The 27,015-nt window shown below is 50.4% G+C and overlaps 1 protein-coding gene across 1 annotated transcript in view; it reads left to right on the top strand.

Moving 5' to 3' along the window:
- Slc15a1 (solute carrier family 15 member 1) overlaps positions 1–25,994 on the top strand; it is a 37,506-nt gene extending 11,512 nt beyond the window's left edge. Inside the window, exons 2-23 of the mRNA XM_021644863.2 lie at positions 900–916; positions 1,279–1,360; positions 1,714–1,855; positions 2,857–2,976; positions 5,399–5,498; positions 5,694–5,784; positions 7,289–7,372; positions 9,699–9,781; positions 10,389–10,475; positions 11,367–11,456; positions 12,929–12,973; positions 13,096–13,128; positions 13,211–13,299; positions 14,479–14,560; positions 15,558–15,677; positions 16,957–17,103; positions 19,805–19,854; positions 21,269–21,376; positions 21,496–21,604; positions 22,274–22,417; positions 23,630–23,737; positions 24,810–25,994. Of these exons, the coding sequence (XP_021500538.1) occupies positions 900–916; positions 1,279–1,360; positions 1,714–1,855; positions 2,857–2,976; positions 5,399–5,498; positions 5,694–5,784; positions 7,289–7,372; positions 9,699–9,781; positions 10,389–10,475; positions 11,367–11,456; positions 12,929–12,973; positions 13,096–13,128; positions 13,211–13,299; positions 14,479–14,560; positions 15,558–15,677; positions 16,957–17,103; positions 19,805–19,854; positions 21,269–21,376; positions 21,496–21,604; positions 22,274–22,417; positions 23,630–23,737; positions 24,810–25,001 (2,123 nt within the window). The 3' untranslated portion in view covers positions 25,002–25,994. The remainder of the gene's footprint in view (positions 1–899; positions 917–1,278; positions 1,361–1,713; positions 1,856–2,856; positions 2,977–5,398; positions 5,499–5,693; positions 5,785–7,288; positions 7,373–9,698; positions 9,782–10,388; positions 10,476–11,366; positions 11,457–12,928; positions 12,974–13,095; positions 13,129–13,210; positions 13,300–14,478; positions 14,561–15,557; positions 15,678–16,956; positions 17,104–19,804; positions 19,855–21,268; positions 21,377–21,495; positions 21,605–22,273; positions 22,418–23,629; positions 23,738–24,809) is intronic.
- The last annotated feature ends 1,021 nt before the right edge of the window (positions 25,995–27,015 follow it).

The following is a 27,015-nucleotide window of genomic DNA, read 5'->3' as shown; positions in this document are numbered from 1 at the left end:
AGAGGGTGGATCCCCTGGAAAGGGCACAGTGCTGACAGCGGTGACAAGTATGGAGCAATACGTGGGTTTAGGGAGCAGGGCAGGTCAGTGAAGCCCAGAGACAGGGTGCAGGAGGCCCCCAAATTCAAAGAAGGGAGACAGAAGAGCAGAGGTGTGATGTTGTGGGGCTGAAGGGCGCATCAAATTTAGGTGGTGGAATCCACAACGCTAGGGTCATCTTCCAAATTGTCCTAACAGTGGTTCTGCTCATGGTACGAATGTGGAAGAGACAGGGCTGGGGAGGTGGGTAGCCTGCTTCTCTCATCTGAGAGACTCAGTCTACAGGAGGGCTGGAGTATGGATGACCCCCCTTACAGCACCTTGTGGGAAGGAAATGCCGATGCTAAAGCTGGCCTGGGAAGGGGCACGTTAGAGGGGGCCAGGCACCCCGTGATAGGCCACCATCACCCATGGTAGAAACTGAGGGAATGAACATCTAGTCCATGAACACACAACTGGTGTCTCTGAGTGTGCCTGGACAGGGCAGGAAGGAAGCTGTGGCTAGGGACAGGACAACGTGATTAGACACCTCAGAGCACCTTTGAGCTCAGAGGTGAAACCCTCACAGAATCCCGATAACCTGGCAAAGAGCACACCGGAATCTTTGTTTTGTGCGGAAGCAGCCTTTGAAGTGTTTGAGGAGGAAATGGTTTGCGCATGATTTTCTCGGCACTGGGTCTCACTTCTGAGTGCTCACCCGCATTGCCTGAGGAGATTGTCCCCACTGCAGAAGAGGTATGAGTCCTGTCTGGCCCCCACAGGACGCTGAAGCTGACAGCTCAGAGTCACAGGGGCGCTGGGTCCAGCTCGGCCTCCAGTGCTGACGTGGCTTTAACGCTGGTGTTCTGTCTCTCTTTCAGGGATGTCCAAGTCATGGGTGAGTAAAGCGTTTGTCCTCCTGTGTCCTCATCCTGTAAGTTATACAAGTTGTGTTCCTCTGTGGCCACATCTTTGCTCCCTTGCCCCTTGCTGAGGGCATAGGCCGACCTGACTTCTGTTATCCTCCGCTAAAGGATGTTGAGTTCCTGCTCATGCTAGCTGATTTATCTCGTTGCTGTCTCTCTGTGGGAATGACTTATAGCCTTTTATAAAGGCTACAAAAATCACAAAAGTCAAGATTCTGGGCGTGAGCAGAGCCAAGAACTTACTCGGCATGCGGGGGATCGTCGTCCAGCCTCCGGTGTTGGTGCGAGTGTGGGCGGGGCAGGAGCATGCCTGGGTTCTTCCTCTCTTCGTCAGGCTTGCTTTGGCTATCCGCTGAGCATCTTCTTCATCGTGGTCAATGAGTTCTGTGAGAGGTTCTCCTACTATGGGATGCGAGGTAAGTTCCAGCCTCCCCCCCTCCCGAGAGCAGAGTGGTCTTAGGCCCCCCCAGCGGTCTCAGCCCCCCCCAGCGGTCTCAACCTCCCAGCGGTCTCAGTCTCCCCCCCCCAGCGGTCTCAGCCTCCCCCCCCCAGCGGTCTCAGCCTCCCCCCCTCCCGAGAGCAGAGTGGTCTTAGCCCCCCCAGCGGTCTCAGCCCCCCCAGCGGTCTCAGCCCCCCCCAGCGGTCTCAGCCCCCCCCAGCGGTCTCAGCCCCTCCCAGCGATCTCAGCCTCCCCCCCCAGCGGTCTCAGCCTCCCCCCCCCCCCCGAGAGCGGTCTCAGCACCCCTAACTGCTCTCTCCGCCCCGGAAGCCATCCTGGTGCTGTACTTCCGAAACTTCCTCAGCTGGGATGACAACCTGTCCACCGCCATCTACCACACATTCGTTGCCCTGTGCTACCTGACTCCGATCCTCGGAGCCCTGATCGCAGACTCGTGGCTGGGGAAGTTCAAGTGAGTGGCCGGGGGGGGGGGGGGGGGGGCAGAGATGCAGGCTGAGAGCTTCGTGATTGGAGTGGTGGGTGGGGGCAGGGCTCGGAGCCAAGGAGCAGGAGCTGGACATCGTGGCCATGCTTCTACATCATGCCCTATTCCTGGCCCTCAGCGATATTAATTCACGAAGGCTGAGGTCTGGCACGGTTATTGCTGTGTTTTGTTTTGTTTCATTTGTCCGTCCCTGCTCCAGCCAAACTGTAGCATCTAGAAATGGTGGCAAGGACCCTGCCCATCGCTGGCGGGACTCGGAGAACAAGCCTCTGCCTGCCGCTGGGGCCTCCCTGCCGCAGCTCACACACTTGGTGGGGTGGATGGGACTTTGCTGAGGCCACGCACCCAGCCAGAGGGCATCTCCCAGGACATTATCAGGGGAAGTTTCGGGGACTTTATAGAGAAGGAAAGTGTTCTTCTAGACCAAAGCGCCAGCCCAGGTGGCAGGAAGACTCGGCTCTCTTTACGGATGTCAGGAAACTGAGGGCCTGCTCCTCGCCAGCCACGGCTACCAGGTTCCAGACGAGAACCTTTAATTGTCTGAGAATATCATAGATGTACATACCGTGTTTTCACCAAATTCACCCTGACTCCCTCGCCCACCACTCCCTCCCTCCCAGTGTCGTGTTTGCTGTAACCCTGCGGCCGCTCAAGGCAGCTAAGATTTTTAAGCCTTTCTGTCCCTGCTACTCTCCAGTGATTCTAGCTGTGTCAAGTTGAGATACACACTAATTTCTGCGGGGGCAGAGGTTGGGGTGGAGGGGGTTGGAGGTGGGGCTCCCCCACTCCTTCTGGGCTCTAAACAAAATCCCAATCCATGCTTATGTTATTCCTTCCTTAGAGTTCCAGCTTTTACCTAGTTTTGGAGTGGGTGGATCTGTGACGGCTCTGAAGTCCCTCGGGAGGGACAATGGAAGCGGACAGCCGCCCGGGCGGTTGACTCGCGCCCTCTCTCGCTCTCTACACAGGACGATTGTTTATTTATCCATCGTCTACACCATTGGGCAAGCAGTGATCTCCGTGAGCTCAATTAACGACCTCACGGACCACAACCACGACGGCACTCCTGACAGCATTCCTGCGCACGTGTGAGTCAGGCGCCCGCCGCACACTGCTTATTTGATGCTCTGATGAGTCATCTGTTCCTTAAATGTCCCCCGAGATCGAGGTTTCCCTCTCCGCTCGGTAATGTGGAGAAGCTGGCTGTCTCCATCCTAATGTCTGCTCACTTTGACTTGGGTGAGACGAGCCATCCGGTGTGTGTGAGGTGTTTGTGCTCATCCTGTGTTCTCCCATAGACCGTAGTAGCCCTCAGCACCACCGGCTTTCCTCAGTATGCCAAGACCTTTTCCTCCTCCCTGTAAGCACAACAGCTCATTTTTGAGTAGTTCGATTTAACACATTGTTCTGGCCATCGCTCTGAGCTCTTGCCAGTCAGGTCTATCCTCTCTGTGGTTATTCTCCTCCTCTGCACACCGGCGTGGTGGACTATGGGCAAAGCTTGCTGGTTTGCGTCCTGCTTTTTAACGCAGCATCTACTGTGTGCCCAGGCTGGTCTGGAACTTGCTGCATAGCCTCAAGTTTCCAGTTCTCCCAGCTAAGCCTCCCATGTGCAGGGACTACGTATGTGCGTCTGTTTCTTAGTCAGGCTCCCTATTGCTGCAATGAAACACCATGACCAAAGCAACCTGGGGAGAAAAGGGCTTATTTCAGCTTATGCTTCCACAGCATGGCCCATCCCTGAAGGAACTCAAGCAGAGCAGGAACCTGGAGGCAGGAGCTGAAGCAGAGGCCAAGGAGGGCGCTGCCTACTGGCTTGCTCTCCATGGTTTGCTCAGCTGCTTCCTCTAGAACCAGGCTGGACCCTCCCCTGCCAATCACTAATTAAGAAGATGCCCTCCAGGCTTGCCTACAGCCGGATCTTCTGGACACACTTTCTCAGCTGTGGCTCCCTGCTCTCCAGTGATTCTCGCTGTGTCAAGTTGAGATAAAACTGCCCAGCACAACTGACCCTTTGTCAACTTGGCACAAACAGATCACTGTTCAGCCACAACTTTTCTTTCCTTATTTACCCCAAGATCACAAAGTCAAAAAGTCTTTGGAAACTCCAGAATCTCCTTAAAAGTTTAAAAACTGATTTCTTTTCCTATTTATACTTCAGCTTCTTAATGTAGGAGGAAGTCATCTCATGGGCTGTAAATATGGCTGAAATGGAAACTAGCAGCTATATCACCCATGTCTCTGACTCTCCTGCTGAACACATTTGTACCCAGAGGAGAGGCTTCCCTGCCTGGTGCCTGGGTCCAGCAGCAGGATCACTGAGGGGCCAGCTCTGAGCACAGTGTGCAGACCAGGCCAAGGCCAGGCTCTCCTTTAAAATAGCAAAATGATTGGATAAGCTGTCTTCTCCAAAGCTTAAAGGGGACACTGGCCTGAAGAGATGGCTCGGTAGGAAAGTACTTGCCATGCAAGCTTGAGAACCTAAGTTCAGATCCCTGAGACCCAAAAGAGAGCACATGACAGCCTGCACCTGTAATCCCAACCCTGGGGAAGCAGAGACAGGCAGATCCTGGGGCTCCTGGCCAGCTAATACAGCCGAGATCAAAGAGAGACCTTAGCTACTCCATTTTTAAATAGTTTAAGCAACATTAGCAGCCAAGAAGATAGAGGATAAATTCTTACAAAACTTCAGATGTATGGTGCCTAACTTGTAGTAAAACTCTAGAATCATAAATGCTATGATGTGTTTTTCCCCTCTTAAATGATTTTTTGTTTGCATCCAGTGTAATGGTTTCATGATGCTATTTTTATGTATGTGTCATTGTACTTTGTCTTAATTCTTCCTGCTGAGCCAAGGTTGTTTTTCAAGTTGGGAGGTAAAATGCTTACAGATAACCTGGAAAATAACAAAAATACAATTAAGATAAAATTAAGAGGCCCCAGTCCCATAGCCTGGTCTCAACAATACAGCATTTGTTCTGTTTCTTTTCAGACTTTTCCACTTTGTAAACAAATATAGATCATATTCTGCTTTGCAATCAAATCACGTCTTCAGTGTCATTAACCGACTATTATGAGTCCGCTTTGATTGGCACAAGGCTTATGTTTTTCAATTGGAACTTGTATGTTCACGTATGTCTGCATATGTGCTGAGAACTAAAGCCAGGGCCTGTGCACACTGGGCGTTTACTCTGCGGCCGAGCAACACCCACCTTGTTTAATAGTCCACGCACTCGCACTCATTCCTTTATTAGAAATGATAAGGCTGCCAAAAAGTTGTTTCGATTTCAAGCTATTTTCAGTTTCATAGATGACAAATGATTGCACAAAAATAGTGAGTCGAATTCCATGATGTCCAGTTGTCATCCACGTCTCAGCCCATGTTCTGTGCCTGACCGTCTCCTGGGGCTGGGTCTCCCTGTGTTTGCTGCTGCCCCCAGCCCTTGTAAGGAGACTGCAGGGGAACTCCTGAGGACCTGACAGCTGGCCTTAACCCACTCCTCTCCCCAGAGCCCTGTCCATGATTGGCCTGGCCCTGATAGCCCTTGGCACAGGAGGGATCAAGCCCTGTGTGTCTGCCTTCGGGGGAGATCAGTTTGAAGAGGGACAGGTAAGACGCCACCCGTCAGTGACTGGGGCCCTCTCGCGGTCCAACCCCTGGGCGGGGAGTCCCGTCTTTGTCCATTCTTTTCCAGGATACTCCATTGTCGGATAGTACCCAGACTCAGACAGAAGTGCTCAGAGCCTTAGTCCCCCACAGTTCCCAGCCAATTGTCATAACCCAACTTTGTTCCTTCCATGACAGGAGAAACAGAGAAACCGGTTCTTTTCCATCTTTTATTTGGCCATCAATGCAGGAAGCCTGCTCTCTACCATCATCACACCCATGCTTAGAGGTAAGACCATCAGGAAAGGACGGGGCTTTCTCTTTTGAACTGTGAGAAAGTCAGATAGAAAGGCTGTCTCCCAGACATGGTGGTGCCCATCAGTTGTAATGCTGGGGACAGAAGCAGGTGGATTCCTGTGAATTAGAAAACAGCCTGCGCTACTCAGTGAGTTCAGGGCCAGCCAGAGCTACTGGCTGAGTTCCTGCGGCAAAACAAAACAAAATACAGAGACGTAGTCCTCGTCGGTTTTGTGTTTGTTTTACCCCTCTCCCTCTCCTGACTCCCTTATTCTGAGTGCTGCTGGACACTTCTCACACCACCGGTTATAGTAGATTTTACGTGGGGAGGGACGTCACCCACACAGTATTTGGGAAGACATAGGAGGTGGTGGTTGACCTTTGCCCTTTACTCCTCGATTCCTCCTGGTGTTTCAGTGGGTTGGGAACAGAGAATAAGCTGAATGTGTGACAAGACATCTCTCACTTCATCCTCGGGGAACTAACCCCTCCAGCAGGGATCTGGTGGACAGAGTGTCCAGTGTCGCGCCCTGAATCGTGTGCAGCCCTGAACGGGAAAGTGCACCCAGCCATCGCTTTCCACCTAGTGAACTTGCCTCTGTACAGGGTTGTGAAATACCTAGTGAAAGACAAAATCCCTGCCTTCCAACCTTCCAGAGAGTGTTTCTGGGAGCCTCTGCTCCCTTTGCCACGCCCCAATTCCTCTCCCTCTCCTTATCAGTCTGGTGGTCCCGGAGGCTAGCATGCCCTCAGGTAGAGGGCAGCACAGAGCGGGTCAGATCTGGGTGATCCACAGTTTGGATCTGACTGCTTCCCCTGTGAAGGCAGAATGAAGGAGCCGAAGCCAAAACAGCCACCGTCTGCCCTTCCCTAGCTCATGACACACAGCCGCCGTGCTGAAGGGCCACCAGCAACAGGGAATGGCAGCGCATTTGCGTTAGCTCACTGACTCCCACGTGCCTGAGTTAGCGTCCAGGCCACGTTACCTCGTCATTTTATCTAGTCATTTTAGTTAGAAAATTCACAGAATAGGGGCCAGCGTGATAACAAAGCAGGTAAAGGCACTCAGTAAAGGATTAGCAAATCCTGACAATCTGAGTTTGATTCCTGGACCCACATACTGGAAAGAGAACTGAGTCCTGACAGTTGTCCTTTGACCTCTAAATGCATTCCATCACACACACGTGCATGCACACATATACACACACGCACACACACAGAGACACACGTGCATACATGCACACGCACGTGAACACTCACAGGCACACATAGACACGCAGAGAGAGCACAAATAAATAAAGAAATCTTAAAAAGAAAACCCACAGGAAAGGCTGTGAAGAGAGCCTTCTCAGCTGGCAATGACATCAGCGAGGCAAGCAGCTAGGTACGGAACATTAGTGAAAACACCATGGTGCAGTCAGTGAGGGATGTTTAGGAATGAGAACAATGTGTGCCTCAGCAAAAACATGATGCATTTTATTGTTGTTTCTCCTCAGTTCAGCAATGTGGAATCCACAGCCAGCAAGCTTGTTACCCGCTGGCCTTCGGGGTCCCGGCGGCTCTCATGGCTGTTGCCCTAAGTGAGTAGAAATCAGCTGAGCTGACACAGGCTCTGTACGAATTATCATAGCTAAGCTGTTAAAGCCCGTGTACCAAGTTGTAACAGAAAGTACTGTTACAGCCTGCCACTGGGTGCTTGGCGAGGAGAAAGTGGGGTGGCCACATTTCGTGAGAGAAATGGAACCCTCAGAGGGCTTTCAAGGAGAGGCATCAGGGACACGGACGTCTGAGCCTGTCTGAGCAGAGCACAGGTGACAGCTAGGGCGCTCAGTCCAGGATTGAATGCTTCCATTCTCCTTGGCACGCGTCAGCTGTAGCCTGAGTGAAGAAATGCCAGTCTGGTTCACTGGCCATTGACTCTCCTGCTGCAGTCTACGCGCCCATCACCCATCATCCCAAGGGTTTCTACAAAACCCCCTTTCCTGCTAGAAGGAGCATGTGTGCATAATAGTTATAATTATTTGCACATGTGCCTTTATATCACTAGTTGCATTTCTTCTTAGATTACTTGCAGAATGACAAGTTCCATTATGACATTTTTATACATAGTTATCATTGTATCTTTTTCATGTTCTCTTCCCCACTACCTACCCCAGCCCTTCCTCATCCTTAAGCTGCTCCCCTTCCTCCACAGGAATAGCCCCCTCTGTTTTCAGGAGAAGATAGATAAATAGATAGATAGATAGATAGATAGATAGATAGATAGATAGATAGACAGATAGGTGATAGATAAATAGAGATAAATGATTGATAGATGATAAATGATAAATAGATAAATGATAGATGTTACATAGATTGATAGATGTTAGATAGATATAAAATAGATAATAAATGATGATTAATAGATAAATGATAGATGTTAGATAATAGACAGATGATAGATGGCAGATAGAAAATAGAAGATAGACAGATGAAAGAATCTAGATTCTGTACATGTGTATTAATTTTGAGCATTTTTTTAAAGAAATACAAAGAGGCAGCCTGGGATGTTCTGAGCTGAAAGTTAGTATGAGAAAGACCCTGCCAATGGCTCCTCAGCTCTCCACAGCTTCTTCATACCTTCTCCAGGTTTTGTTTTTAGATCTTACCATAGCAAATAGGACCGTCTTTCCCCTCTTCTCCTCATACTGAAACAATTTTGCTTTGTTTTTACTATTATGCAAGTGCTATCCCATAATTCTTCAAAGACAGTCACACCCTCTTAAGGGCTTGTGATGCTTCTCCTCTCAGTTCTGGGTAGAAAGTGGCCCTTCAGGCAAATTTTCATTTAGTCTAAGCAAGTCATTCTTAAGAAAAAGATTCTACGTCTTCTTACGAAAGAAGAATTAAGACCGTAGGCATATACAGCTCTTCTAGAAATTTCTGTGTTTGAATTAGGCTTTGGTGTGTCAAAAAGCTTAAAGGTTAAAACAGTAGCTGGCAAAGGGAAATGCTGACTCAGCCTGCTGGGCACCGTCACCGCCTGCATTTGTACACTGGGCATGAACACAAGTCAGTCATCCACGAAGGACATTACAGCACAGATGAGAACTTGGCAAGACCCCTGAGAGCAGGCGCTGTCAACACCTTGGCCTTCTCAACAGTACTGAGCCACCGATGCTTACATCGTCAAATTGTGGGTTTGGGTGATGGAAACCTGGTCTCCCGAAGAAAATGTCTGCAGGCCGCTTTCACGACGTGCCCGCTGGAAAGAAGCTCCACAGAATAGTACCCTCTTGGGAAGGGCGCTCTCATTTTATCAAAGCGTCTGCAGAGGCCCTTAGTCACAGCCCGCCTCTGCACTGGCTGGGGGGGGGGCTCTGCCTCTTCTGATTGGGTAAACCTTTCAGTTGATTAATCCCTTTCTTCTGAATATTAAGAACAGGAAGAGCACAGTTGGTGCACACCTGTGATCCCAGCACTCAGGGAGGCGGAGCAGGCAGATCTCTGTGAGTTTGAGGCCAGCCTGGTCTACAGGGCGAGTCCAGGACAGACAGGGCTACACAGCGAAACCCTGTCTCAAAACGCAAAAACGAAAGACCAGGAAGAAAATTTCTCTTGCTAATATAGCCAAAAATATTAGCTCTGTATTTCTTGTCTTTGAAGAATAATGTGATCCTATGGCACGCAAAAGCACTGTGCTCTTGGTCTCCCTTTAAATTGCTAGGACTTGAGTTTCAATAGCTGTGTCCAGGCCTAGGCGCCTCCCCAGAGGCGCTGTGGGCACTGGAATAAGCAGGTCGTCCCCTGGGAGGAGGGGAGCAATCGCCTGCTTCCTGTCAAGGAGACCACGCCGATAAACGAGCGCGTCTCCGAGCACAGGAAGCATGGCGGATGCACCGATGACACCGCTTCTGCCCTGTGCAGTTGTGTTTCTCCTGGGCAGTAGACTGTACATGAAGTTCCAGCCCCAGGGCAACGTCATGGGCAAAGTGGCCAAGTGCATTGGCGTAAGTAACCTCCCCCCTCCTTTCTCCCCTCCCCCTCCCTCCCCCCTTCTCGCTGAATCACTTCAGAACTTTCCTGTACCTTCTACCATCTGTAAATCAAAATTCAATTTTAAAAAGAAGAAAAATGCAAATAAGTTTTGATTTTTCCCTTAAGATCGCGTTCTGGGGTACTTGGATGCTTGTCTTATAAAGCTTATCAAATAGTGCCGGGCCGTGGCACAGACCTCTACTCCCAGCAGCAGGGTCATAAAGGAGGCCGAGGCCGCAGCTCTGAGCTCGAGGCCAGCCTGTCTACAGAGCAAGCTGCAACACACCAGGGCTACACAGAGAAACCCTGTCTTGGGGGATGGATTTTTACATATTTTGTTTTTGCTTGTTAATTGGCTGGTAGAGAACAAATTTAATGGCGCATGCTTTTCTAGACGGGCTGGAGGGTACTGACAATGGGACCTGACTCAGGCATCTGAGTGACACTCTGCACTAACAGACCCCACTGTTAAAAATGCGCCTTTTCTCCCGTGTTTGTCCATGAAAAGGAAATCATCAAAATGTGGTTTTCTGGGGTAGTGGTTCTCTTTTAAAATGTAATTACTCTTCCTTCCTTCAGTTTGCCATCAAAAACAGGTTTCGGCATCGCAGTAAGACATTTCCCAAGCGGGAGCACTGGCTAGACTGGGCCAGAGAGAAGTACGACGTAAGTCATCCTTCCTGCCGCAGCGGCCCTGGCCACTCCAGGAAGTGGGCAGGAGAAGGGCACAGTGCAGAGCGGTCACTACATGCAGCCCCTCACCGTGTCCTCACACCTCCTCACCCCCTCACCATGTCCTCACACCTCCTCGCCGTGTCCTCACACCTCCACACCCCCTCACCGTGTCCTCACACCTCCTCGCCGTGTCCTCACACCTCCTCGCCATGTCCTCACACCTCCTCGCCGTGTCCTCACACCTCCTCGCCATGTCCTCACACCCCCTCACCGTGTCCTCACACCTCCACACCCCCTCACCGTGTCCTCACACCTCCACACCCCCTCACCGTGTCCTCACACCTCCACACCCCCTCACCGTGTCCTCACACCTCCTCGCCATGTCCTCACACCTCCTCACCGTGCCCTCACATCCGTGTCCTCACACCTCCTCGCCATGTCCTCACACCTCCTCGCCATGTCCTCACACCTCCTCACCGTGTCCTCACACCTCACAGCACGTGGAATCCGACACTGCACACCCGTCTTGAACAGACTTCAGAACAGTGGTTGCCCTTTGTGGGGAGCACAGTGGCCTCTCCTGCCCTTCCCTTGGGTGTCCTCCGTTAGCTGCAGGCCGTGACCACATGGCTTGGGTTTGAGCAGAGAAGAGCAGGGGTTGTGACAACCCTGACACGCACTTTAGCGAGCTCCGGGCCGGCCTCCTAATCGGCTGTTCCCCTGGGGCACGCCTGCCTGCACTGTCTGGTTTCCTATCGCACCCATGCTCGTGTTCTCCAGACTGAATGCTCACTTTGCAGCTTGTCCCTAGATGCAAACAGGCCCACCTGGCCGTAAGCAGCAACGGCTGCTGACTCCGCCCGGCCGCTCTGTCCTCTGCAGGAGCGGCTCATCGCACAGATTAAGATGCTCACGAAGGTGCTCTTCCTGTACATTCCCCTCCCCATGTTCTGGGCGCTGTTCGATCAGCAGGTAAGGTCTCTTGTTCTGATCAGTCCTAAGAGCTGCCACTCACCAAGCTGCCCTGGTGTCCCGCTCCTGAAAGCGTTCCCTTGAAGTCTCTGTTCTGATTTTGCTGATTTAGCTGTTGCATCCTACTGAGTATTTGGTTAAAATATCCTGAGAGGCTCCACCACATGTCTGCTGTGAATCAGTGCAGACAGTGAGCTTTGTTTCTGGGGAGATTTCCTCCGAGCATCTGGGAGCCTGTCAGTCAGAGCTGAGGGCACACGCGGTTTGTTCTAGCCAGCGTGTAGGAGGTATGGCCTGTGAGGAGCTCTGTGGAATTTCTAATTAACAGGGGTTTGATTTGAGTCTCCCCCTTCAAATGGAATGCTTAAAGCGAAAGAGCCACAGGCTTGTGAGTGGCTGTGCCCACGTCCTCCTGCCCGAAGCTGGCCTGGCCGGACCAGACTTCCGGCTTCGTTCTTTCTTTCTGAAACCTTCCCACACTTGGACAATGGGCTTGACCACATACACACACCATCGCCTCCTCCAGCAGCCCCCACTCCATGGCAGCCTCCAAACGTGTCCCTCACGTTCTCCTTCATTGTTGTGGCTGCAACCCGAGTCACGAGCGCACAAATACGATGCTGTCTGTAGGGACCAAACACACTGGAGTTAGACACTCACGTCACAGAAGCCAGGCCACCAACTCAGCGGGCACAACAGAAGGTTCCCTCCAGACACCGTCAACAGGTGTTCACTGTTGAGATCGGGTTAGTGGGGACGCTAGGCGATCCCCGGGAAACCACGGAGCACACCTCGTCTGCCGTGTGACATGTAGAGCAGCCTAGTCAGGGCACGGAGACGGCCGTGACTGTCGGATAAGAGCCCAACTGGGGTCGGACTCGCACCCAACCCGTGGGCACCTCTGGTACCCGGTGGTGTAGGCTGAGAACTCGGAACCGTTGCCCTGATTGCCACCCCTGCTGTGAGGCCCAAATGAGACGTCACATACAAAGTCCTCAGTGGCCGGAATGCACTAAGACCTCAGACAGGGCGGCTCTGCCCTTTCCATGTGGAGCTGATGGATTTGGATCCATTAGGCATTTAGTCTTCCATAGAAATCATCGCTTCCTATAAGAAACAGATTTGCTGCAACCAGGCTGGCCACTAAGGCCACTACTGTCCTTCCGGAGGAGTGTTTAACCCCTCCCTGGCTTTCAAAAGATGGTTCTAGACACTGACGTCAGCACACATGCATTCGCACAGTCCCCTGAGGGCAGCCCCAACCCAGAGGTCCTCCATGCTTCCCAGGAAAGGCTTAATTTGTTGGTGCACTGCCGGTGTCTGTCTTCCTAGTGTTGCCGAGAGTGCAATGAGATGTTTATGGCAGCTTCAAATCCCATAACATTCCAGTCCTGGTTTAGAAGGTTCACTGGTGGATTAGCACATTCTAGAAAGACACATCCCCATGACACCATAACATGTCCATTTCCCAGGGCTCCAGGTGGACGCTGCAAGCAACAACCATGTCTGGGAAAATTGTAAGTTTGCCTGTCCTGGCAGTTCTTTTCTGGGTAGCACTTGTTTGCTTTAGTCCCTTGGTCCCCTTCCTTTTAGCTTTTCATGGTATTTTTAAGTGAGATTTCTGCCTCCTCTTTTTTAGGGAGCAATTGAAATCCAGCCAGACCAGATGCAGGTAGGAGAAAACATTCAGGCCACTTTCTGAGACCCAGGGCTCCTTGAGAAAGCCCTAACGGCCATCTCCCCTTCCTCTGCAGACTGTGAACGCCATCTTGATTGTCATCATGGTCCCCATCATGGATGCCGTGGTGTACCCTCTCATTGCAAAATGTGGTTTAAATTTCACGTAGGTAGCTCCTGGACTTGGGTTGCCTGAGATACTGTTGGTCCAGGGCTTCCAGCAGCTTCGGCCTGAGTGTGGGGAGCAAACCTAGGAGATTTTGCACACACCAGACAGATGTTTTTCTGCTGACATAGAACCCCAACCTCTTTTTCCTTTTTATTTTGAGACAAAATGTCCTTAAACTCACTCTGCAGCCCAATTAGGCTTTGAACTTGCAAGCCACCCAAGGAGATAGGATTATGGCAAGGCCACTAGGCCTGACAGCTGATGACGTTTTTAAAGAAATCAAGTTAAGAGCTATCGGGGGATAGGGTAAGAGGGGGTAAGAGGGGGATAAGAGGGGGATGAGGGGACCTGACAGCTGATGACGTTTTTAAAGAAATCAAGTTAAGAGCTATCGGGGGATAGGGTAAGAGGGCTTACTGTGCATACAGTAAGACCTGACCTCTGATCCCTGGGCCCCGTAGAAAGCCTGGCATGGCAGTGTGTACATGTTACTTCAGAGCTGGGCACACAGACAGGCAGGTCCCCAAGCTGGCCAGCTGAGCCAAGCATGATGAGCTACAGATTCAGTGAGAGATCCTGCCTCGGGAAAATAAGCTGGACAGGGACAGAAGACCCCTGACAACCCATGGTCTCCTCACGTGCACACATGGGCCTGTGTGTGTCTATACACACTTGCATGCAACACACGCACACAAGTTTAAAAAGAGAGATTAGTGCGCAATGTTTCCAAAAATGCCCTTTAAAAGAAATGAAAATGCTAGTATCGGAAGGCTGAAAAGAATAATTGTGATCACAGGATTTCTAGAGATTAAGGGTTAAAATACAAATGAGGATTCCATGTGCCCTCACTAGCCTGCCACAGGTAACAATAGCCAAGGGCTGAGGGACGGTTCAGCTGGTAGGAACTCTTGCTTCTCAATCACATGGGCCAGAGTTTGGATCCCACACCCGCATGGAACAAATGACCAGTGTGCAGCTCTAGGGCACCCTCTTCCAGCCTCTGAGCCCTCCCACGAGGCTCACACTGACATGCACACACATCAAGAAGATCCTGGAACAATCAGCGCCTGAAGCAGCTTCTGGTGCAGCCGCCCTTGCAGAGAAGCAGGCAGGACGGGAGGCGCTCTCTTAGCTGGGGGAGGCAGGCCGGCTCCACGTTCCTCTTGTCCTCACCAGCTCCCTGAAGAAGATGACAGTTGGCATGTTCCTGGCTTCCATGGCCTTTGTGGTGGCTGCAATTGTGCAGGTGGAAATTGATGTGAGTCTTCTGGGCTCAGCATCTTCCTTCTCTGGGCTGGGGGACACAGGGGACCAGGGGCCTCTCCCCATCCACAGCAGGAATAGAGGAAGTGGGAGGCGGGGGAGGGTGGTCCGATGGTTGGCACTGAGTTGTCAACGTGGGCAGGCTTAGCTCCGAGGAAGGGTGGTGTGGGTAGGTCGCTTATAACAGTTTCCACAGCGGAAGCTAAGGCCATGGAATTGTTCTGAAACCTTGAATTGGGGAGAAGAAGCTTGTCACTCATAAACACACTTCGGAGATGTGTAAGCTGCCCTGGAAACACACACTTTGGGTTGTGATATACCTACACTGAACCTAACGCCTGCCGGGTGCGTGTGTGCTAAACCAGCCCAGTGCTGCCAGCTGGAGAGACTTTAATTCTGAAGGCAGGAACCATGTGGCCCACCAAACCAAAGGAGAGAAGCCCTCTCTCCCTCTCTCTCTCCCTCCCTCCCTCTCTCTCTCTCTCTCTCTCACACACACACACACACACGCTCCATGGCAGTCAACACATAAGTGAAATTTCCCACCTTCACCATTTCTAAGCACGCAGCTCAGCACTGTTCCGTTTCCTGGGAAACTTCCCCACGCATACTTCCAAAACTCTCCATCTTCCCAAACGTCTGTGCCACTCGGTGCTAATTCCCCAATTCATTTCCCCAAGCCCCTGGCGGGCACCATTCTGCTGTCTCGAGGATTCTGCTCCTGGCATATCACATGGCCACAATCACAGAGCATTTTTCCTTTATGGCTGGCTTCTTCTCCGGTGCCCTGGAGGCTCCCCCGTTTTAGATATGAAAAGCTTCCGTTTGTTCCTAAAGTTCTATTGTCGTGCCAAATGTGAGCAGCAGACTTAGCCGGGGTTTGGCGTGTGTCCCCAGTGCAGCTGAAGATCACAGAGGAAAGTGACTCTGTGCTGAGGTGACAGTGACCATGCTCTGAGTCCTCACTGTTGACTTTCTTGTCTTTTCCTCAGAAAACTCTTCCAGTCTTCCCTGGCGGAAATCAAGTCCAAATTAAGGTCTTGAATATAGGCAACAATAACATGATTGTGTCTTTTCCTGGCGAGACCGTGACACTTGACCAAATGTCTCAAGTGAGTAAGAGGAAGCGGGACTCGATATTCTATCTTCTCGGCTGACTTATAACACAGCTCAGAGGAGCGGCTCTGGCTGGCCCCTGTGTACCTCCAGAAGTCAGCCCAAGGTTAGCACATGCCAGTGTCCGCCTCCCAGGCCAGCAGGCCCTGGCTTGCATGTGGGTGCTGAGCACACTGCACCCTGCAGAATTCAGACTTGACTGTAGACCAGAACCACTGCGTTTCTGTAGCTTCTGCATTCTGCCGCCGCCGCAGGAAGCCACACTTCCAACAGCAGAAAAGGCCCATGGTTCCAAACAGGGGTGCTGGTGTCCCCGGGGAGAGGTTGAGCAGTGTCCACAGACAATTCTTTGCTGCTGCAAACTGAGTGTGTGCTGCTGGCCCTTCATATGTGGAAGCCAGAGGTGCCGGCTTCAGCCTCCAGGCAAAGACTTCTCTGTCCATGATATACACAGTGCTGCTTGGGAAAAGCTGCTCTTGGGGTCATTGTTCTTAACTGCTGCTTCCCAGCGTTGAGTCTGCTCACGTGGGGAGCACTGAGGGCTGAACCCCAGTGATGTGGTTTCAGATGCTCTCCTTCCTGACTCCAGATGCTTGCTCAGCAGCTCCTTTTGGGGGTGGAAAGGAGGCCAAGGCTGTAATTTTCCTACGGACTGCATGACATCCCTCAGGTAGAGGCGTGGGGATCCCGGAGTCCTCCATTTCAAGAGAAGCTCAGGGCTTTCCGGTCATGACAGACCGGAACATTAGCATCAGGGTTTCCCAACACCATTGCTCTTTCTTTGGTGCTTTTTTTTTAACGTGTGTGGGTGTTTTCCTGGCGTACACGCCTGTTCACTGTGTGTGTGTCTGGTGCCCTCAGAGAAGAGGCATTTCAGTTCCTTGAAAATGGGAGTCTGGGTGGCTGTGGTTCACCATGTGAACTATTCAGATTGAACCTGGGTCCTCTGGAAGGGCAGCTGCTCACCTTTTGAGCCCCGGCTTCATCCCTGGGCCCTGGAACTCTTCCCTACGTAGTTCTATAAATGACGTTCCCAACGTGAGCTTCCCGAGAGCAAAACAAAAGCACGGAGTTTGGTGCACAGTATAACGTCCGTGGCAATACAGAGAGAACTGTGTGGCAGTGCCTGTGGGGTAGGGGCTGCGCCCGACGTCGCCACGAGGTGTGCGGGATGTGTGTGAGCATGAGCAGGGCAGCGGGGGACGCCGCGTGACAGGTCCTTACAGTGAGCAGACGCACAGTGCTGACTCGGCCTCCTGCCTCCTTCCCTCCCAGACAGACAAGTTCATGACTTTTGACGCAGACAAGCTGACGAGCATCAATGTGACTTCCTCTGGCTCCCCCGTCACTGCAGTGCTTCACAGGTTTGAGCAGGGCCACCGGCACACCCTCCTGGTGTGGGCCCCCAGCTACTACCGCGTGGTAAGATGTTCTTTAGCTGTGCACAGCGTTAGCGACAGCTCTGAAAGGCTGTTTTTGTTTTTCTTTTATGAGCATGGTGTTTTACTGCGTGTGTGTGTCCCACATAGGACCTGGGGTCTGAGAAGCTCAGGGAGGGCGTCCTAGAACTGGAGTTATAAATGTTTGTGACACACCATGAGGTGCTGGGAATCGTGCCCAGGTCCTCTGCAGGAGCGGCAGGTCTTAACCACTGAGCCACCCCGCCAGCCTCACAACCCAGCTTTTGTTGATGTGACTTTGCTAGAGCACCAGAGTCAGTAGTCTCCAAATTCTTCTCTCTTCAGGAGCACAAGTCACCTGGCTTCTAGTAGGGGTTTGGCTGGTTTCCAAAGAAGATTACTATTAATTACGACTTAAAAAGAAAACTTGGAGCCAGATGTGGTGGCCCACGCCTTTTCACAGGGGTAGACACTGGCCGGGCTATGCAGTCAGACCCTGGTGTGGCTGGGCATAGTGTCACAAACCACTCAGGGAGAAGATATGGGAGGGTCTTTGTGAGTTCCAGGCCAGCCAAGGCTACACAGTGGGACCCTGTATCAAAAATAGTAAAAATAAAACGGTAAGTAACTAGAAATACAGCTGTTGGTGTAATGATGAATGTGTGCCCATGCTTTTATGTGCCTGCACTCTTTCATGTACTTGAGATCAAGTGTCTAACTTACAAAAATATGGCACAAACACCAGATACAAGGAACGAAGTGCAGACAAGTAGGTGTGCCAATCGGCCCATGAAGAACGAAGGTGCCGTCGGTCTGAATAAAGGAACTGGAGGAGTGTGTCGGGAGTATATAGTGCACAACTAGTGTTCTGAGTAATGTCCTCAGTAAGGAAGCTGCCGGGTGGCTCGTTCAGTCAGGTGTGTGCAGCCTGTACCCCGCAGGAGACACACCCCAGAAAGGCTACGATCATGACCCAGCACACACACACCTTCGGGGATCTGTTTTTGCAATGATTCTCCTGACGCGTCTGCACAACTCTCGGACGTGAGGTTTGTGCTGGCAACACAGTGTCATGATGCGGAAGCTCGGACAACCTGACTACTGGAGTGTGACAACCAGGGGTCAACGACAGGACAGGCCTGTGTCAGCCAGAGGAGAGTCAGGGACGAGCAAATAGCACAAGTAACAAACAAACAGGCCAAGGGCTAGAATCACACACTCGAGTCTGGAGTGTTAGTGTGAGCTGATCCTAATGAGCTAAATATCTGGGATTTGGTGTGTGTGAGGTGTGTATGTGTGTGTGTGTGTGTGTGAATGTGGTGTGTGTGTGTGTGATGTGTGTGTGATGTGTGTATGTGTGTGTGAATGTGGTGTGTGTGTGTGATGTGTGTGTATGTGTGTGTGAATGTGGTGTGTGTGTGTGTGTGATGTGTGTGTGATGTGTGTATGTGTGTGTGAATGTGGTGTGTGTGTGTGTGTGATGTGTGTGTGATGTGTGTATGTGTGTGTGAATGTGGTGTGTGTGTGTGATGTGTGCATGTGTGTGTGTCTGTGGTGTGTGTGAATGTGTGTATGTATGTGTGTGTGTGTGATGTGTGTGTATGTGTGTGTGAATGTGGTGTGTGTGTGTGTGATGTGTGCATGTGTGTGTGTCTGTGGTGTGTGTGTGAATGTGGTGTGTATGTATGTGTGTGTGTGTGATGTGTGTGTGATGTGTGTATGTGTGTGTGTCTGTGGTGTGTGTGTGAATGTGGTGTGTATGTGTGCATGTGTGTGTGTCTGTGATGTGTGTGTGAATGTGGTGTGTATGTATGTGTGTGTGTGTGATGTGTGTATGTGTGTGTGTGTCTGTGGTGTGTGTGTGAATGTGGTGTGTATGTATGTGTGTGTGTGTGATGTGTGTGTGTGTGTGTCTGTGGTGTGTGTGTGAATGTGGTGTGTATGTGTGTATGTGTGTGTGTCTTGGTATGTGTGTGAATGTAGTGTGTATGTGTGATATGTGTGTGTAGGGGTGTGGTGTGTATGTGTGGTATGTGGGGGGGTGTGGTGTGTGTATGTGTGTGTGTGTGTCTGTGGTGTGTGTGTGAATGTGGTGTGTATGTATGTGTGTGTGTGTGTGATGTGTGCATGTGTGTGTGTCTGTGATGTGTGTGTGAATGTAGTGTGTATGTATGTGTGTGTGTGTGTGATGTGTGAATGTGGTGTGTCTGTGGTGTGTGTGTGTCTTGGTATGTGTGTGAATGTAGTGTGTATGTGTGATATGTGTGTGTAGGGGTGTGGTGTGTATGTGTGGTATGTGGGGGGTGTGGTGTGTGTATGTGTGTGTGTGTGATGTGTGTGTGATGTGTGTATGTGTGTGTGTCTGTGGTGTGTGTGTGAATGTGGTGTGTGTGTGAATGTAGTGTGTATGTGTGATATGTGTGTGTAGGGGTGTGGTGTGTATGTGTGGTATGTGGGGTGTGTGTGTGTGTGTGTGTGTGTGTATGCATGGTGTGTGTGTGTGAGGTGTGTGTGTGTCATATGCACATGATGGGTGCTTAAGGAAGCAGGTATGAATGCCACAGTATGTGTATGAAGGTGAGAGGACACTGTGTGACATGGGTTCTCTCTTGACGTGGGTTCCAGGGATTGAACACAGAGAGCCTGGCTTGCACACCAGGAGTGTTTATCCCCAGAGCCATGTCACTGGCTCAGAAATGTTTTTATATTATTTTCTCTCTCAGGTGCAAGACGGGCTTAACCAGAAGCCAGAAAAGGGAGAAAATGGAATCAGGTGTGGAGATTTCTTCTGACACTGGCTCCTTCAGCTTCTAGTGAAGCGTAGCACATCCCTCATCAGGTCCAGTCGTAACAGGGTGTGAAAGTGTCGAGTGTGCACCTAGAGCAAGGAGGGGTCAATCAGCACAACCCTTCATCTAAGCAGAGAGAGAAGGAAGTGCACATTCTCTTATCAACTGATGTAGAAAATAACCAATACAACTCCCTGTTCACACATCAGCCTTCACCTGCTCGCCAAGTGTCTGCTGTCCTCTCTGCAACTGGGAATCCTCCTGCATTCTGTGATCTGCCACAAGCACGTGCCCCCTAGTGTCCCCAACACAGTCCTTGGAGCCACCTCTGCCATGCCCAGGGACCACCTTTCTTTCCTGGACTCACACTGCCTGTTCTGCTGTGGCCTCCACCCACACACCTCACCTAACCCTAAGCAAGAGCAGGAAGTGAGCAGGAAGTCCTGGAATGCCCTTTTCTCCTCTCACACTCAGTTGTGAAGCTCTGGAGACCACTCTGCAGGCCTCTGACCTGCACTCACTCATAATGGTCACCTTCTCACCAAGCCTCTGGTGTTGTCTCCACAGCCCCATAGCCTTTCTCCAGGGTAACTAAAACTAGTGGAATGCATGTTGCCCGCATAAGCTGTTCCATTTTTGGTTCCTTCTCTTGTTTCTGAGTCGTGCGGCCACAGCCTGGTGGTGCACTTACATAAATGTTCGTGTTCTATGGTCTTCAGGCTGGAGGTCAAGGTGCAGCGAGGACTGGTTCCTCCCGAGGTCTCCTCCTTGGGTGACTGTTAGTAGCCATCTTCTCTCACTCTGCAAGTCTGTGTCCTAATCTCACATAGGGGCACCAATCAGTCACCAATCAGTCAACCGCTGCCTTACACACCTTTCTCCAGTCTCATTGTGAGGTGTTGTCCTGAGTTTCAAGGGCATGTCTCTCAGTCCATAGCCCTTCCTGTAGATATTTATAATTGCTCATGATGCCCTGCACAAGACTCACATACTCACACACCACATACAACAGCACACACATGCACACACATGCACATGAACACAGCTGTCCTGTGCTTTGTATTTGATTCTGAACTGGAAGGATCTCTGCAGTGCCGTGTCTCAGAACAGCATCTCCATTGTTGTGATTTCTTTAGAAATATTCTGTAACGCTGGAAACCCTGGACAATGTAGATTTAGGTTCCTGATTTCCATATTTACTGATATGTACGTATGTATAAATACTGCTGGTTAAATTATTTTAAGAGTGTTTTCACAGATGTGAGGCTGCTAACTTTCTGCCTCTAGATCCTAGGAATTTTCTATACATCTTAAATAACTACAGAGAAAAACAGCCTAACACCAGGGTTAGACCTGTGACCTAGGGTGAATTATTCCATGTTTGGTCTTCTGTTCCAGATTTGTCAGCACCCTTAATGAGATGGTCACCATCAAAATGAGTGGGAAAGTGTACGAAAACATCACCAGTTACAATGCCAGTGGTTATCAGTTTTTCCCTTCTGGCGTGTAAGTACCTGTTCTGGGCAGCTTGCTCCCAAGTTCAAGGCTGTCTAGTCTTTTTCTTAGGAAAAGAAGGAAATGTTAATACCAAGAACCATAACCTCTGTCATTCTTTCTTTCAATAGAAAAGACTTCACAATAAACTCCACAGAGGTTGCACCTGGGTGTCCACATGATTTTAAATCTTCCAACCTCGACTTTGGCAGCGCGTATACCTATGTGATCCGAAAGGGGGTTAGTAGCTCATTTCAGCACAGCCTGTTTGAGCCTCGGCTAGCGTGAACCTCACAGACACGCAGGACAAGGTCATGATTAACCAGGATCTGTAAACAGACTTACAACTAATTCAGCTCAGTACCAGCTCTTCTTTTCATTGTGTGTGTAGTGTGTGTGTGAATGGTGTGGTGTGGTATGGTGTGCGTGTGTGCATGCGTCAGGTTTGGTGACGAGCACCACCTTTCCCCACTGAGCCATCCCACTGGCCTGGCACTGATTCTCTCACTTATTGTTGACTTGAGTTGACTGGAAAACAAACCCCAGCAGACTTAACTACACTAGTTTGAAGTTCCGGCTGACCGGTATGTGATGCCTCCCTGTGAGCTGTGTGGCTCCACAACCTAGTGCTTACCGGGAGCACGGTTTGAACTGACAGCTTCCAGCACTACCATTGTTTAAAATGGGCGCTGATGCGGTAAAATGGGTGTTGACATGGTAAAATGGGCGTTGATGTGGTAAAATGGGCGCTGACGTGGTAAAATGAGCTCTGGTGTGGTAAAATGGGTGCTGACTTGGTAAGCTGCCTGGCTTAACCTCAGAAGGTGGACATTGTATCTATGTGAACAGTCATTCTAAAGCAGAGCTCTGCCTTTTTCTCAACCTCCCCTTGTTGCTCTGATTGTCTAGAGTGACGGCTGCCTGGAGGTGAAGGAATTCGAAGACATTCCACCCAACACAGTGAACATGGCCCTGCAGATCCCCCAGTACTTCCTGATGACCTGTGGCGAGGTGGTCTTCTCTGTCACGGGGCTGGAGTTCTCCTATTCCCAGGTTCTTGTTTCTTGTCACTCCGTTTCTCCCGCTCCCTGCTGTCTTCAGAAATGTGCTGGCAGGCTTGGTTTGAATGTGAGATATCTGTACGCTGTTGCTGGTTTGTGAGACAAGGTCTCGGCATGCAGCCCAGGATAGCCTCCAATTCACCAACCTCCTGCCTCAGGCTTTCAAGTACTGGAAGAGTAGCCAGTTGCTGTCTCTGTCATTCCAGTGACCATGCCAAATCAGATCTGTTGCTAAGAACAAGTATAACACCCTATTTTTAAGGCTAGAGATACAGATCAGGTGATAGAGTGCTTGTTCAGTGTTCAGAAAGCCGCAGGTTCAACCCCAAGCACTGTAGGAAACCAGGTATGTCCATGCACTCCTATAACCCCTGCACTGGGGAGGTTGAGGCAGGAAGATCAGCCCGAGATCATCCTTGGCTACAGAGTGAGTCTGAGGTCAGCCATTCTACCTCAAAAAAAAAAAATGGTATTTTGTGGTGGGGGGGTTGTTTGTCTGTTTTATTTTGTTTCTAAGTATATTAGGCTAATTAGACGGGTTCTATTGGCACCCCGATTAGAGCTTAATGTCTAAAGTATTTGTCCAAAACCAAACCAAACCAAAACAGCTACAGCCATTGGGCCCTGGCGTTTTCCCTTCAGCGTCAGTGGTGGTCCACAGGGGCTAAGTGACCCCTTCTGTGGTGACCACTGTCTGACAAGGGCTGTGATGTAGCTGCAGAGAGCTTGAGGAAGGAATGGGGCACAGCAGGGAAGCTTCAGGGAGGAACTCTACAGCCTAGAGAGGAGTCTTCCTCAGGGGAGAAACTTGTGCTGCAAAGTTCATTCACCCGTACATCTGTATGTCACTAACACTGTGAGTGTGGAGAGGCTGTAGATCTGAGTGTCACTAAGACGACCCTCTGAGTGTGAGGAGAGAGGCTGCTTCGGTAGGTTTCCTGTCCCGGCACACAACCCTCCTTATATGGATATGAGTCTGACTTTGCTGTTTATTCCCTTATCTGCATATTCATATTGAGAGCAGGGTGTGTAGCCCACTACTCCTCACACTTGTTATCCTCAGGCCTCTCCCTCCCACATGCTGAGCTGTGTCTGTGAGACTCCAGCCCTGACTGAACCTGAGCAGAGCTCTATCTTCTCTTCGGGGATGGGTGTGAAGGGGGGTCCTCCCGGCCGGCTGTGACCCCGTCTGCTCTGCCCTCAGGCTCCGTCCAGCATGAAGTCCGTGCTGCAGGCCGGCTGGCTGCTCACTGTGGCGGTTGGCAACATCATCGTGCTCATTGTGGCCGGGGTCGGGCACTTCAGTCAGCAGGTACGGGGGCGGGGAGGCTTTTCTTCCAACTCTCTTGAGACAAGGTCTTATGCAGCCTGGGTGTGCCTCACCCTTGCTGCATAGACCATGATGGCTTTGAACCTGTAATCTTCCTGGTTTTCACACTCATCACATGCTCCTCCCCAGCTCTCTGTGAACATGTGTCCTTGTGAGGCAGCGGCTGGGTAATGCTCCCAGTCAGCTGGAGCTCTCACTGTAATGACTTAGAGCTCATGTGCCCCACGGGGTCGACTATCACAGAGAACACATGTAATCAGTTCTGAGAATTCAACTCAGGAGCCCGGGCTCAGCATGTTGGCCGGGGGTGAATCCATGCACTGGACTTGCCTTCCGTGCATGAGGCTCTGGGTCTCATCCAATCGTGGAAGGCGACAGAAGCCAGATTCCTTACACAGAAACTCCCCCGTAACTTAATTCTTGAAGTGATCGAGCTTTCCATTTAAAACAAAACAGAACCCGGGCTTGTGTGACACTCACAGCCTGTGCTTCGCCTTGTTGCACACAAGTCTACCTGGCGATTTCCACAGCAGTCATGCTGTGTCCTGCATAAGAAACAGCCACAGGGCTTCATGCTCTTGAGCTCAGAGAAGAAATGCATGCATTTCTGCACGTGCGTGCACACAGACACACATAAGGGCTATGTGGAGGGGATGAGGTCACCGTGTGCCTGCAGGAGCCCCTGGAGTCCAGAACGCTGGGTCCCTGGAGCTGGGTGTGTGGGGTCATCTCTGCGAAGCCCCCCCTCCTGCCTGCACTCAGTACCCTCTGTCCTGCACACTGTTGGCACATTTGTTGACACTTAGCCAGCACGCTCTGTCCTGGGGGGCAACCCCTGGGTCCTTGCTGCTGCTTATCTGGCACCAGCCATGACAGAATGTCAGAAAGTCCCTCTCATGTTCCCCGCAGTCGTGTGTTTCCACACCCACGTTAGCGGGGGTCCCTGCAGGGTGGATTCTTGGCAGCCTCACTGCAGCTGCCTTGGGGAGGGCAGGTGGGCAACGTTGTTACGTCAGTGTGACCTGTGGTCGGTCTGTTTGTCTTTGCTCCCAAGTGGGCGGAGTATGTGCTGTTCGCCTCGTTGCTTCTGGTCGTGTGTATCATTTTTGCCATCATGGCTCGGTTCTACACCTACGTCAACCCGGCTGAGATCGAGGCCCAGTTCGATGCAGAGGAGAAGAAACAGGGTGCTGGGAAGGACGCCCCACACTCCGCATCGGAACCTGTGTCGCAGACAAACCTGTGATGGTCAGAAGGCAAGAGAGGAGCCCACAAGCACCCTGCCCGTGCCCTGGGGACAGTGCACATCAGTGACCACCACAGAGCCGTGGGGCACAGCAGCCGCTCACTGCCAATCAGGAGCCTTTTCAAATTTTCAGCTTTTTGGTTTTCGAGACAGGGTTTCTCTGTGTAGACTCACCAGGCTGCGCTCAAACTCACAGAGATCCTCCTGTCTCTCCCTGCCGAGTGCTGGGATTACAGGCGTGCGCCACCACATCAAGCTGAAATATTATTTAAAACATGCACTTTTTTTAAAAACACTGGGCCATGTCTTGCATTTCTGCCACAGAAGGAAACTCAGTTCACACTAACTTAATTTTTTCTAACATTTTTATGAAAGCAATGTTGAATTTACAGAGGGCCTTTTTAAGAATGGTATGTAGTGAGCATCAGCTGATTTGGGCTAATAACTTTACCTTGGGCTTTGTTGTCTGTTTTTCCAGCTCTGCTTGCCCTGCCTCTTTTTAGATTATGTATAACTCAAAACACTATTGAAGTGAAGCTTACTCATGAGTTGGGCTACACTGGTATCAAGCAAAGTCTTGTTTTGTTTTCGGTTTGGGTTTGATTTTGATATTTTTTTCAAGGCAAGGTTTCTCTGTGTAGCCCTGGCTGTCCTGGACTCACTCTGTAGACCAGGCTAGCCCTGAACTCAGAGAGATCGGCCTGCCTATGCCTCCCTGAGTGCTGGGATTAAAGGTGTGCCCTACCACAGCCCAGCTTAAATTCTTGTTCCTAAAAATATCTGCTTGTGAGTCTCTGGGTATGGTAGGAAACCTTTCGTGCCCAGTCTGGTTATACTGTTGCTACGTGCTCATTAAAATGTCTTCAGAAACCGACAAAGCATTAACAAAAGCAAAACCCACATAGGGTAAACCCTGGGCACAAGAGACACCCACGTTTATCGCTTCTGGGTCCTGTGTTTTTCTCAGGGAAATAAAAAATCTTTGACAACTAACATCTTTTTTTGCACATATGTGTACATTTCATTGCGTCTTTCTTGAGTTGATGACTGTTTCTCTGCTTGAAGTAGTTCCTTCTAAAATATTAACACTCATTACGTAAATCATCCTATATTTGGTGCTTTTTTTTTCCTTGTTCATTTTCATTTTGTTTTGTTTCAAGACAGGATCTCACAGCAGCTCTGGCTGCTTTAGCACTCACTGTGTAGACCAGGCTGTCCTCAAACTCACAGAGATATGCCTGCCTCTGCCTCCTGAGTACCGGGATTACAGGCGTGTGCCATTATGCTCATGTGACTTGTTTGTCTTGTACTTTCACCTTTTTCTTTCTTCAATTCGTCTCTCATACATCAAATCCTGCCCACAGTTTCCACTCCTCCCAAGCCTCCTCCACTTCCCTCCTCTGTTTTCCAAAAGAAAAAGAAAGAACAGGACTATCCACCGAACATGGCCTAACAAGATGCAGTAAGTCTAGGTACAGGCCCTCATATCTACTCTGGATGAGGCAACCCAGTGTTGAGACCTGCTGCTTTAACGCAACTGTGGCCATTTTGTATTTGGTATCCATTTTGATCATAAGGTGAAATTAAGTTCAAATTCTCAGACTCCATTTTCCAGAAGTGATTATTTATACTGACAGTGGAAAAGGCCACATTTGTTACTATGACTCTAAGGTTTCAGCATTTATGCTCACTTGGCAATCATTTTCAAGGTCAGCTGATAAACTTTGGTCTAGTTAGCCAAAGTGAACTTAAAATGTAATACTGCCCTCTGCTTGCCTTCTGCACTTGGTTTTTCTATAAAAAAAAAAAAAAAAAAAAAAAAAAAAACTACCCTAAAAGCAGGTCAGGATGCAGTTCAGCTCCCGACTCTGGGCTATGGCCTGATTACAGTCAGTCTTTGGGGTGGGTGTTCAATAAACCATCCATATCTGACGGAGGTCAGTATCTGAATGGTTTATGTGGCTTTCTCTGAACCCCAACACCAGTAGGAGGAAAAGAGACCCAAGAGCCAGCA

The sequence above is a fragment of the Meriones unguiculatus genome, chromosome 9 (genome assembly GCF_030254825.1).
Source record: "Meriones unguiculatus strain TT.TT164.6M chromosome 9, Bangor_MerUng_6.1, whole genome shotgun sequence".
NCBI classification, from domain to species: Eukaryota; Metazoa; Chordata; class Mammalia; order Rodentia; family Muridae; genus Meriones; species Meriones unguiculatus.
Note: the sequence above shows the minus strand (reverse complement) of the source record. Positions and strands in the feature narration are given on the sequence as shown.